The 11,457-nt window shown below is 47.6% G+C and overlaps 1 protein-coding gene across 1 annotated transcript; it reads left to right on the top strand.

Annotated features, from left to right (window-relative positions):
• Window positions 1-459: 459 nt before the first annotated feature.
• On the top strand, window positions 460-5,191 carry LOC147606670 (NF-X1-type zinc finger protein NFXL1-like). Its single transcript, XM_086792056.1, has 2 exons — window positions 460-608; window positions 797-5,191. Exon 2 carries the CDS (start codon window positions 811-813, stop codon window positions 4,936-4,938), a length of 4,128 nt encoding a protein of 1,375 aa, XP_086648182.1. The 5' UTR covers window positions 460-608; window positions 797-810; the 3' UTR covers window positions 4,939-5,191.
• The last annotated feature ends 6,266 nt before the right edge of the window (window positions 5,192-11,457 follow it).

Below are 11,457 nucleotides of genomic sequence, written 5' to 3'. Positions count from 1 at the left end.
GGAAGGTTGTGAAAAATCTAACTTGGTGCTTATGTTAGAGAATGGTGTCATCCAAAAGTGATTGAAGAACTTGGAATAATCTCTATTGGAAACAACAACCTTATGTAAGCCATGATGCATAAAAATATGTATGACAAATAATTACGTGGTTTGATGGAAAGGTAGAGTTTTCTTGCATGGCGGCAAGAAGTAAGCTTGTTTGCTAAACTGATCTATAATGGTCTGAATCCAACTCGACCCATCAATCACAAGTGGGCGCATAATCACTAGTGATGGCATTTCCATGGTCCATAAAGTGAAGTAGCTTCAAAACTGAAGGCCTACATGGTACCTTGGTGGTCAAGTGAAACACATTAGCTATAGGCAAAACTGAAGGGCTACATGATACCTTGGTTTTTTTTTTCGAACAATAATATATTTATATTAATATATATATCTACGGTAGGCAAAAATTAAATCACGTGTTTTTTTGAAAGCCAAGTGTTAACGTACGGGTTAAGGGGCGCTAGGCGGTTACTTGCGAAGGAAGGTTAAACAGTCAAGGTCGTAGAGCAGGGTAGAGCAGGGCGGCTTAAGGGGGAAGAGGTTTCGACGAAGGCGACCGATAGGTGTGGAGAGCACGTTTTCTTCTAATATCCTCACTGCTCAGACGTTGCTGTTCTCTCCTACCCGGGCTAACCCTGTTTTCTTTCTTTCCCTGCACTAACCCTAATCCTAGTTTTCTCTCCTGCTTGCACCAAGAGCAGAGAGTATTTTCCTCCGGGATACCCTTACTCTTTTTGTGCTCCTTGTCCAGACAGAGAGTAAAGCATGGCGGACATCTCCACCGTCTCCCACGCCTCTCGCAGAGGAAGATCTTCACGGCGTGGTCATTCATGGCGTCCACAACCTGGCCGGGACGCTGCCTCCTTCCAAGCAGCAGCAGCAGGGCCCATCGACTCTCTCCAGCTAAGCTTGGCCGATCCAACAAACCCTCATCAGCAGCGTAGGCATGAGGCGAATGGCAGACCCGTGATGCTACCCGAAAGCCTTGCAATGGGAAGCGCCGTCGCATTAGAGTCAAACAGAGCGTCTAATTTCTCGTCCCAGGATGTGAGGAGAACGGGTTCGCAAGACTTCAAAGAGGAGAATCCTAGCAGTCGGGATTTCAGAGGTGGAAACCCTAGCAGTTACAGAGTAGAAAATGCTAGCAGTTTCAGAGAGGAAAACCCTAACAGTTTCAGAGATGAAAGGTCCAGGAGGAGAGACTACCGAGGGGGTTACCCTATTAGGCGGGACTACAGAGAGGAAAATCCCAGTAGGTCAATGGAATCCGAAGAAGAAAGCCCTACCAATCGAGATGTTAGAAGGGGAAACCATAGGAGACGAGATGTCAGGATGGAAGACCCTATCAGGCAGATGGAAAATGCTGATTTTGGAGCAGGAAAGCATAGCAGAACAATGGACCATCACAATTTCAAAGAGATGAACCCTAGCAGAGGAATGGCTGGTCAGTATTTCCAAGAGGGGAATCCTAGCAGACAAATGTATCCGCAAGAGTTCAGAGAGGAAAACATTAGCAGGAGGGGGCCAGATGTTCCCGACCTCAATAGTAGGCCACGGAATCAGAGGATTGGGGATGCTCGAAGGTTGGACCCTAGAGAGCAACATCAAGTCATTTCCAGTGATACCAGGCGACAAAGGAGATCAACTTCCTCTCAAGGTAATTGTGGTAACAGTGATCAATCTTCAGAGAGTCTTGCAGATCCAGGACAGATGCCTACTAAAACCAATAGCAATGTGGTTTCTCCAGAAGACGTGGAGGCATCAAGAGAGGCTGTGGAAGAGGTTCTTCAGTCTCTTTCCATTGGCAGAGAGCAAGGAGACTTAAATAGAACACTGGATACAGACAGGCAACACAACTATCCGAAACCTCGAAGAAACCGTGTAGAAACCTTCAATCAAGTGCAGACCTTGGTTTCATTAAATGAAATGCAGAATGTTGCTAAAGACAAGGCCAACACCCCACAGCTTGTCCAAGAGATCGAGGAGAAGCTGAGCAGAGGGCAGATTGAATGTATGATCTGCTACGACATGGTAAGGAGGGAGGCTGCAGTCTGGTCTTGTGGAGGTTGCTATGCAATTTTCCACATTGCCTGCATCAGGAAGTGGGCAAGGGCACCGATTTCTGCGGATTTCTCTCTTGTATCATCAAACCAAGCGACAGTGGGAAACTGGAGGTGTCCCGGTTGCCAGTCCCCACAGTTTGTAAGTGCTGAGGATATCAAGTACAGATGTTTTTGTGGCCAATTTATAGATCCTCAGGTTGATTACTACCTCACTCCTCATTCTTGTGGGGGACCCTGCAAGAAATCATTGAGTTCAGGAAAGAGTCCTCACTGTAAACACATCTGCACAATGCAGTGCCACCCTGGGCCCTGTCCTCCCTGCAATGCATTGGCTCCCCCTCAGTTTTGTCCATGTGGAAAGACCAGCTATTCTCAGCGATGCTCAGAGCTAAAGAGCGCAAAGAGTTGTGGGCAGACCTGTGGCCATCAGTTGCAGTGTGGGAGGCATTACTGTGATAAGATCTGTCATGAAGGTCCTTGTGGAAACTGTGATACTTTACTAACGGTGAACTGCTTCTGTGGAAGGAAGACAGAAGCCATGACCTGTGGTGCAATGGGTCCACAAGGAGAGCTTGACTGGGAGAATGGTGTTTTTTCTTGTGAAAACTTTTGCCCAAATAAGCTCCAGTGTGGGAAACATACCTGCAACAAAAGATGTCACCCTGGACAGTGTGGAGAATGTGAATTGGCTCCAGGGAAGGTTCAGACGTGTCCATGTGGGAAGGTCCTCATTCGAGAACTGCTAGGAGCTGACAAGCACAGGGAAAGTTGTACGGATGCAGTGCCACGCTGTGGCCAAATCTGTCAAAAGTTACTTCCTTGTGGGAAGCATGTCTGTCAAAGCTTGTGCCACATGGGAGACTGCCCAGGTTGTGAAGTTTTGGTGGATCAGAAGTGTAGGTGTAAGTCATCTTCTCAAACAATGCCATGTCATAAAGCTTTGGCCCTTGAGAGGGGTAGCAGAGCAACTGATGAAGATGAATTGTTTTTATGTAACCGGAAGTGTGGGAAGAAGAAGAGTTGTGGAAGGCACAGGTGTAGCAATAGGTGCTGTCCACTAGCTAATGACGACAGTGGTCTCCCCCCTTGGGAGGATGATCCTCATCTTTGCTCGCTGTCTTGTGGTAAAAAGCTAAGGTGTGGGCAACATACTTGTGAAGAGCTCTGCCATAATGGACATTGCCCTCCATGCCTGGGATCAACCTTCACGGAGCTGTTGTGTGCATGTGGAAAGACATCCATCCCCCCTCCTGTACCTTGTGGAACATTTCCACCTTCCTGTCCACACCCTTGTTCTCGTCCCCAGCCATGTGGTCATGCTGCAACCCACCAATGCCACTTTGGAGAGTGCCCTCCTTGCATTGTGCTGACAGCCAAGGAGTGTGTTGGAAGCCATGTGATTTTAAGGAATGTTCCGTGTGGTTCACGAGACATAAAGTGCAATAAGCTCTGTGGAAAGACTCGGCAGTGTCGATTGCATGCGTGTGCTCGCCTATGTCATCTGCCTCCTTGTGATGTAATGACAGATACTGGAGATGGCATGATCATGAGCTGTGGACAACAGTGTGGAGCTCCTCGGAGAGATTGTCAACATGTTTGTGTTGCTCTTTGTCACCCTGGTACACCTTGCCCTGAGACGAGATGCAAGTTTCCTGTTACAATAACTTGCTCATGTGGTCTGCTATCACATCAAGTGCCATGCGATGCTGGGGAAAACTCCAAGGGAAGTGATTCGTTGGAGCTTGCCTACTATTCAACTCTACCATTACAGCCTGTTGATACGAAGACCAGAGTTCCCTTGGGCCAAAGGAAATTAGCATGTGATGAAGAGTGTGCTAAGCTAGAGAAGAAGCGGATTCTTGCTGATGCATTTGGAATAACAGCAACACCCGTTGATCCAGCCCTCTCTGCTGACAGTGTTCAAGCTGCTTCAGAAGTTCTGAAAGAGCTCCTTAGAAAGGACCCACAATGGGTTTTAGCTATTGAAGATCGCTTTAAATATCTGGTGCTGGGATCTAAGTCAACTAATGCTGCACCAATTCGTGTACATGTGTTCAGTTTTCTGCCAAAAGAACAGCAAGAAGTGCTGAGACAGATAGCCGAAAGATGGAATCTGAATGTAAGTGCAGTTGGCAGGGAACCTAAACGCTTTCTGACTGTTCATGTGAATTCAAAATCTAGGGCTCCACCCATGCGGAGTTTGTTTGGAAGGTCACCACTTCCACTTCCAGGGCAAGCTCAAGCTCCAGCTTTTAATGCATCCCTGGACATGGATCCCAGGCTTGTTGTGGGGCTTTTTGAGCTCCCAAGAGATGGAGACATAAGCACTTTGGTTCTTAGGTTTGGTGGAGAGTGTGAACTTGTATGGTTAAATGATAAGAATGCCTTAGCTGTCTTCTCAGATATGATGAGGGCGGCAACTGCTATTCGCCGCGTTGATCATGCCTCTGCCTACAGTGGGGCTGTCAGAACATCTTTCCCAGCTGCTACATCAAGTGTCCGTGTTTGGGGCTCCAATGAGGGTGGGACAACTTCAAAAGGCCCGTCACGCAAGAAAAATATTCAAGAGTCGAGCTGGTCTGAAGATGCTTGGGGGGAAGAGTGGGGAAGATCACATGCTAAGACAGTATGGGATGGTAGAGGACCTGCAATCACTATCTCTATCAATCCTTGGGGAGCTTTGGAGCAGGATGAGGCTCTGCTCAGGAACTCTTTGCTGGTTCTTGATAAACCTACTTCTTCCAGTAGTACTGCTACGAGTGCCATTCAGCATTCGGAAAGGCCAACTCCCAATGTTGCAGCAGACAACTGGGAAGATCTGGATGGTTGAGAAGAAGTTTGAGATCCGAAGTGTTGTATAGCAGGGCTTAAGTTTGTGAACTCATTGCAAAGAGGCTGATGAGTTAGAAGAGATGTATGTTTTTTTTGGGGAAATTTTTTTGACCACAACTAATGTGGTCTGTGTTGGTGAAGTGTCAATGCAAGGCAAGAAGCTTGGTGCAAAGGATGCATGTCATTAATTCTGTAGCGTACTCAGATCACATAAGAAAACGGTGAAATTGAAAACTTTTTTTTTTCATTGAGCACAACCAACATTCGAATTGACTGAAATGATGAGGTAAATGTGTCCCGTGAAGCCGGAGCAGTTAAACAAACACGGTCTTTTTTAGTCTTTGCTGGCATTTTGAGTCTTCATGTCGTGTGAAACTGGCAGGCTTTTTGATAGTGTGACATTGGTAAATCACACCACTGACGTAGACTATTAATTGACTTGTATCATTGCTCAACACTCTAATGGTGCCTTGTCCCCAATGCACAAAAAGACATTAGCATGGTGGCTGGGAATACAGTTATGAAGTTGGAGGTCTTGAGTAGTAGCATTTATCCTTTAGTTGAGACATTATGACCTTGAATACCAAACTCAACCAGTCAATGCAAGAAATATAGATGGAGTCATTTTGGGTAGGTCCCTAGCTTGTCAAAATTTAAGACCCAATCAATAAAACGCGATTTCCATGTTTTTTGATGCTATTTCATAATTTTGACAGAATTCCCTTGCCAGCACAAAAATTCCAACAATTTTCCTCGTTTGCATGTGTCGGTCATACTCAGTCTGTACAGACCGACCCCCCCAACTCTCCCTCCCTCTCTCTCTCTCTCTCTCTCTCTCTCTTGCGAAGCAGGGAGAGAAACCTCCTGCCACTCTCTCCATGAAGATGATGCGGTAAGGGGCCTTAGGTATAGAAGGAAGAGCAGCCTCCCATGTGTGTGTTGTGTTTGTTCCTATCCCAACAATCTAAGTGTTGGAGAGTGAAACCCTTGGCGTGATAGAACAGCACATTGCCGCGTAGTGTGTTAACTGAATGCTTGTCCATACTAATGAGGTTCTTGAGTGAGGTGTGTGATGTTAAAGGACTTATTGAAGCATAGCACAAGGATCAAAAGGACATGGGGCGTGAGTATGGTGTGAGCGGTATGAACCTTTCTTGAGTGAGGTTTGTTATGTCTACGAACTCAGCAAAGTGTAGCAGGGCAACCAAAAGGACGTAAGGGGATGGTGTGGTCGATTAGGTTCATATTGATAGAATGTGCAGCGGAAGAAGGGAAAGTGGAAACATAGGAGAGAGAGAGAGAGAGAGAGAGAGAGAGAGAGAGAGAGAGAGGAAACACAGTTGAGAACTTGCTCTCAATATCATCACCAAAAGGAATACATGTCCCGAGCGAGAGGGGAGAACCTCGTATGTGAGGGATTACAGCTAGACAAGTAGTAAGATACGAGGAAGGCATGTCGGCTATATATATGCCTACATGAAGGCAGCCGATTGGTGATAAAGTGCCTACATGACTGGGAAAATACCCAGGAACATAAAATGAGGAATAAATATGGGTAAAATATATGTGAGGGGTGACCAGCCCCTCTGACTAACATGGTCAGCCCTAGAATACCCAGGAACATAAAATGAGGAATAAATATGGGTAAAATATATGTGAGGGGTGACCAGTCCCTCTGACTAACATGGTCAGCCCTAGAGGCTGAAATAGGACACCAAATAGGAAGCCAGCAAGAAGGGGATGATGTCTAACACTCCCTCTTAGCACCGGATGCTGAGTGAACTCCAAGAAGCCAGAGACGCCGTCCTCGGATCAAAGATGAAAGACTCCAGAAACAGGTACCAAGAAGGCTCTACAAGCAATCTCCTCAGCAACTCAGCTACAAAAGCAACAGAACAAGCTGCCAGGTACACCGCTCCTCTAGAAGAAAACAACCAAGTAGGTTCTGACGTACTGCTCCAAATAATGGGTGTAAGAACACTTCTCGAAGTCGAATGTCATGTATCCAGCTCGGAGAAGGTATAAAAATCCTCATAACCAACTTTAATCAGATCATGTATATAATCAATCCTGGGAGAAGCAAACTGCATCCTTTGAAAAGGTCGGCATCGCAAGATGTAAAGACTCTGCAGAAAAGATGGGTTCCATCTGCTTAAACTTTGTACCATGAGTTGCCCAAAGCTGTACATAAGTACACGCCACTGAGGTGGGCATCGCAAGATGAAAGGACTCCACATCCCCCTCTGAAAAAAATATCGTTGAGGATCGATATAAGCCCAACCTGATTTTGATCCAAATCCAAAAAACTCTGGAAGTACCACTGTGCCCCATGCACGGTTAGCAACCACAGATCCAAGGCATCCCACCGGGTCCAAAAAACCATCCTCCAAAACAACAAGCCCGCAGAACTAATAGGGGGAGGGGCATCCTCAGATGCATCGCAAAGCGAGATAGAGGTAGACTCCTCACAATGAGGAAGGGAAGCAGGAATATAGACTGCAGTGGTAATGAAGTCCTCAAAAGCATCACAGATAGCAGAAGATTGTTCCAGAAGTAGAACCAGATTCCAAGAATCAGCAACAAATAAATGATCCATGTGAAAGGATCACACCGCAAGGGCAAAACACCCTCCTTGTTCTGCAAACACTGCAAAGAACACAAGCTCGGACAAAATAAACTCTGCTCAGGATCTTTGAAAAGATCACTGCTCTCCTCCAAAATCTGTAAACTCCTGTCACAGAAGAGAGTCTCCACAGAAGCAAAACAGCTCCCGAAACTGATCCTCAAGTGAAGTAGCTGGAGAAAGGCCCCCTCTGAGTGTAGAAAACTCCTATGGGAAGCAAAACGCAGCCAAAACACTGCTATCCAGCAAAAATAGCACTCCACCGCCAACAGAAGGCAAGGAACATGTAGGGCTACAAACCTGAAAATCCCGGCCAACCAGTGTGCACACCTCCTATGAGGAAAAACGCTGAAGAGAAGGTACCTTCGGGTCCAATAGATGAAGCCCAGGTGAAGGTAGAGCTACCAGCAAGATCGGTTAAGAAAAACGTAGCAACCACGGCTGCAAATCTGAAAACGCAGAGGTAAAATGGGCTGTAGAATAGGCTGAATATGGAAACGTTGAAGCCTCGGATCAAGAACTGCTGCAGAGAACAAGTACAATAAGGGGGGGGGGGGGTGGCACAAGATAACCAGAAGGAACAGGCGTTGGCCTAGGGCCTAGTAGAAGGCCCTTTGAAGAGGCTGAAAGGGGAGCCCAGAGAGCTCCAAGAACAAGGCGTGGGAAAGCAAGCCCAAACAGGCCAGAAATGCAGCCTGTTGGGACAGCAATGTTGCTGCCCAAACCTGGGAAAAAAAAGTCGCCTGAGAACCTTCGAAGGTGCCGCTAGAAGGGCCCTAAAAAAAACGCCCTTGTCAGGCCACCTAGAGGCTGCCAACTGACGCCCTGATGATGAAGAGGGACTGCAGCCCATTGAATTGGGGATGAATCAGCCCTTGAAGAACTAAAACGCAAGCTTCAACGCATGAAAAAAACGCAGATCTGTCCACAGGCAGAAAAACGCAGAAATCAAGAGGTAGAGGAGGGAGCATCCAACGCTGACGATCACTGGCGCTTTGATACCATGATAGAATGTGCAGCGGAAGAAGGGAAAGTGGAAAGACATGCAAGCTTCTGCAGGACGGCAAGCTTTTTTTTTTTTTTTTGATGCGAGGGTTGGTACTGAAAGACATGCAACTTGGATAGTTCGCACCCACAACCTTCCGCTTCCAGAGGTGTGTGTGTTACCACTTGTGACTTTTCAGTTGCAAATAACAGCCGTGTTCCGTGCAACCTTGTGCTTCGTAGGAGACTGTATTTACGGAGTCCCATGCTCCCTTCAGATGTCTCACCTTAGGCCTGAAGTCTCAGAGTTCTTCAAGCGCACAGAAATGTTGGCGAAAAGGGTACCTACTTGTCCTGCTTAGAGAACTTCGGTCGCACATGCTGCTCAGTCCAATACAAAAGGACATCGACGTCCTTGTACAGCCACCTTCCCAAGGACATTGCTTTGCAACAGAGGTGAGTTGTCTTGTTTCCTTTTTTCAATTTTCTTTCTCTTAAAAATAAGGCCAAAAATTGCTCGTTTCTGTCGGAAAGGTGCAGCGGAAATGAGACTGAAAACTGAGAGCAGAATATGCAGAAGTGCTGGAGAAGAGATGTGCTCTGAAACTCTGATATGTACACACTGAAACGTGTATAAATAGGCCATAGGGGCCCCAGGACGAGGCATGGCCTGGTTGGCCAGCTTCTAGGCCGGGCCCCCATGGCCAGCTCACCACACGCCTACAAAACTGGGAAAAATGGGAAGAAAATTATGGACATAATCGGGGACGACTCTTGCGGGGGCGGGCACACCCACATGGGGCGGGCACACCCACATCACAGGCCCTGACTCTTGACGGTACAGTATGGTACGGACAGGAGATGAATGCTAACAGTTTCTTTACTTTGTGTAGCCTGCACCCCTCCCCTCCTATCTGTGCTTCTCCCATCCTCCTGCCCTACCACCTGTCAGAATATGCAACGGAAATGACAACAAACTTGGGTAGACAAGAGCAAGTAGACTGCAGAAAATAATCAGCACAAGAAACACAGAGAGATAGGTGTGTAAACTCTTCTCTATACACAAGATCCCGGAAATACTGAATGAGAAAGTGGTGGGGGCTGAGGGGCAATATATACAACTCCTAGAGGGCAGTCAGCCAGCAGCAGAGAGTGCCCACGACTGGAGAAAAGACCCACGACTGCATAAATGCAGTCGGCCAGCATCCTGATGCCCACGACTGATGAAAAAGCAGTCGGCCAGCAGCCCTGAAGCCCACGACTGATCAAGCTTCAGTCGGCCAGCAATGGGGTGCTTTTGGCATCATCTGGCAGCCCTCCCACCACTAGGAAAAATGGGAAAAAATAGGGAAAAAATACGGGGAGTGTGGAAAAATGATATACGGGCGGGCACACCCACAAGAGAGGCCATGGTGTATACAAATAGACAGGAGATTACTTCTAACACCCCCTCTCAGCTCCTGGCTGTGAAACCAACCCAAGGGAGCTGGAGTGCCGCCTGAGCGTAGCCTGAGGTAGAGACTTCGTGAAGAGGTCCGCCGCATTGTCCTCCGTCGAACAATAAAGTAGCAAGATGTCACCCACCAAGATCTTCTCACGTACAAAGTGATACTGTATCTCTATATGCTTGGTCCGGGCATGGAAAACCGGATTCCGAGCAATAGCTATACAACTCTGGTTATCGCACTGGATGACTGTGGGCTCCCTCTGTGGAAACCCAATCTCGCCTAGCAACCTCCGCAGCCCTACAACCTCACAAGCAGCACCACAAGCAGCCCGATACTCTGCCTCTGTCGAAGAAAGGGCAATAGTTGGTTGCTTCTTGCTGCTCCAAGAAACTGCTCCTGAGCCGAGGGTAAAAGTGTATCCTGAAGTAGATCTCCTCGTGTCTGGATCTCCTCCCCAATCTGAGTCACTCCAACCTTGGAGCTTGACTCCATTCCCTCCTGTGTAAAAGAGTCCCAGATCCTTCGTACTCCGCAGATACCGCAAGATCCGCAATCCTGTGTCCCAATGAGTCTTCAATGGCGTCTGCATAAAAGAGCTCAACAGCCCCACGGAGAAGCTCAAGTCCAATCTGGTGTTCAGCAACCAGATCAATGAACCAACCAACTTCCGGTACTGCGAGGCATCAACTGGCTCACAAGGATCTGTAATGGTTAACTTTGTGTTCGGGTCCATCGGCGAAGTAATAGGCTTGCAGTTCTCCATCCCAAAGGCCTCAAGCAACTCATGAACATACCGCTGCTGAGAGACGAAAAACCCCCTCTGGGTCTGCCAGATCTCCAATCCCAAGAAGAAGTGGAGTAAGCCTAAGTCGGTCATCTCAAACTCCTTTGACAAGGCAGCCTTCGTCACTCCAATGTGCTCCACATGACCACCGGTGAGAATGAGATCATCCACATAAAGGATGATAAGTGTGACCATGCCGCGTTCCCGAAAGAGATATAGGTTCGGATCTACAACCGATCTCTGAAATCCAGTCCGAATAAAGAAGGAATCAATCTTCTGATTCCAAGCCCTGGGAGCCTGCTTAAGACCATACAAGGCCTTACGTAACCTGTAAACCATCCCTTCCGATCCTGGAACAATAAAGCCTGGAGGCTGCTCAACGTACACCTCCTCCTGCAGGTCACCATTAAGGAACGCGGATTTTACATCCATCTGGTACACGGGCCACCTCTGAGAAGAAGCAAGGGCAAGAACGGTCCGAATCGTGGTCATCCGCGCTGTCGGTGCAAAGGTATCCTCGTAGTCGATGCCTGGCCGTTGAGCATAACCTTTAGCCACAAGCCTGGCTTTGTGTTTGTCCACCGACCCATCAGACGCGTACTTGGTCTTAAAGACCCATTTGACACCAATGACTGACCGCTTCGACGGCCTCGGTACCAACTCCCAAGTGTTGTTCTT

The sequence above is a fragment of the Cibotium barometz genome, chromosome 57, assembly GCF_041138505.1.
Source record: "Cibotium barometz isolate CiBa-2024 chromosome 57, ASM4113850v1, whole genome shotgun sequence".
Lineage (NCBI taxonomy): Eukaryota > Viridiplantae > Streptophyta > Polypodiopsida > Cyatheales > Cibotiaceae > Cibotium > Cibotium barometz.
This window is presented reverse-complemented; position numbering and strand designations above follow the sequence as displayed.